The sequence below is a fragment of the Sinocyclocheilus grahami genome, unplaced genomic scaffold (assembly GCF_001515645.1).
Source record: "Sinocyclocheilus grahami isolate Dianchi unplaced genomic scaffold, SAMN03320097.WGS_v1.1 scaffold338.1, whole genome shotgun sequence".
In the NCBI taxonomy this organism is placed as follows: Eukaryota; Metazoa; Chordata; class Actinopteri; order Cypriniformes; family Cyprinidae; genus Sinocyclocheilus; species Sinocyclocheilus grahami.
The window spans coordinates 424,076-425,284 of NW_015505517.1; the positions used below are offsets into that span (position 1 = coordinate 424,076).

The 1,209-nt window shown below is 32.4% G+C and overlaps 1 protein-coding gene across 1 annotated transcript in view; it reads left to right on the forward strand.

Moving 5' to 3' along the window:
• LOC107602918 (zona pellucida sperm-binding protein 3) overlaps positions 1–1,209 on the forward strand; it is a 16,616-nt gene that overhangs the window by 9,504 nt on the left and 5,903 nt on the right. Inside the window, exon 3 of the mRNA XM_016295540.1 lies at positions 931–1,034. Within this exon, the coding sequence (XP_016151026.1) occupies positions 931–1,034 (104 nt within the window). The remainder of the gene's footprint in view (positions 1–930; positions 1,035–1,209) is intronic.

The following is a 1,209-nucleotide window of genomic DNA, read 5'->3' on the forward strand; positions in this document are numbered from 1 at the left end:
TGTATTTTACAAGTTTTTGTTACTTTCACTGTAGTAACAAAATGATGACTATTTTCAAAATTACAAAAGTAATTTCAGGTTTAGAAGTGTTTCAACATTGCATCAACTACTGATGAACACATTTTTATTTGAATTATCACTCACTAGGTTGTTTAACCTTGTATTACTATAGCTTTGAAAAGCTTTTGTCTTTTAAACACATTAAAATGCAATTCAATGAAACAAATTATTTGAATAATTAAGTATCACGTGTATGGTCACGGTTGTCTGACATTGGTTAATGGTCACATGATATGCAGGTAAACAAATTAAAATAATTTATTATTTTAGTAAGCGTTTTATTTTGATTGATGTTATTTTAAAATTGTACCTTTTTATGATTTAATTAATTATTAGCTTTTCATTAAATTCTAAACCCCCTGCAGTTAATTTACAAGCTCCAAAAAGTAGTCTGATTATATTACCTAAAATGTGTAATGTAATGAATTACATTACTAACTACAATTATTGTAATGTAATTTGGAATCAGTAACCGACTACAATTTGTAAGCAATCTACCCAGCTCTGGTAAAAACTACATTAAAAATGTTTGGGATGTGAATGTGTGCAGTTTATGTTGTACAACAAAACGTACAAGTATAAATTATGTATACCACAGACTTTATTTTACTCATGAAAATACAATAACAAAAATTCAGAAAATCCCCAGGGAACCCATGGCGAATTTGAATCTTCTGGGGTTTGACATCATTGCTGCAGCATTGCAATAGTAAAATAGATGTTCAATTTTTTGCCCAAATTGATTTGTCACAAAAGGTGTTGACCAAGGTACAATCACAAAATTGTGATGTTATGTAAGAGGTAAGACCCTAGCTAATTGTGTGTTTACAGTTCAGGATGAGGAACAACACTGTTCTGTTTATTATTTAGGGAGCATCATGTGCACAGTCTGGTGGTGAGTCCCACATCTCGGACCCTATTGCGCAAACTTATCAGGAGCAGATCTGGTGACTTTTGGATCCAGCTGATGGATGGTAAGACCACGGGTCACACGGCAAGCTGTATTTTTATGAACAAATACACCATATTATAGAAAGGAACACATTATCATTATGCAATAACAGTCTTATATCACACATTTTCCAGTCTGCACTTGACCGATAAACATCACATACAGTGGGTACGGAAAGTATTCAGACCCCCTTAAAT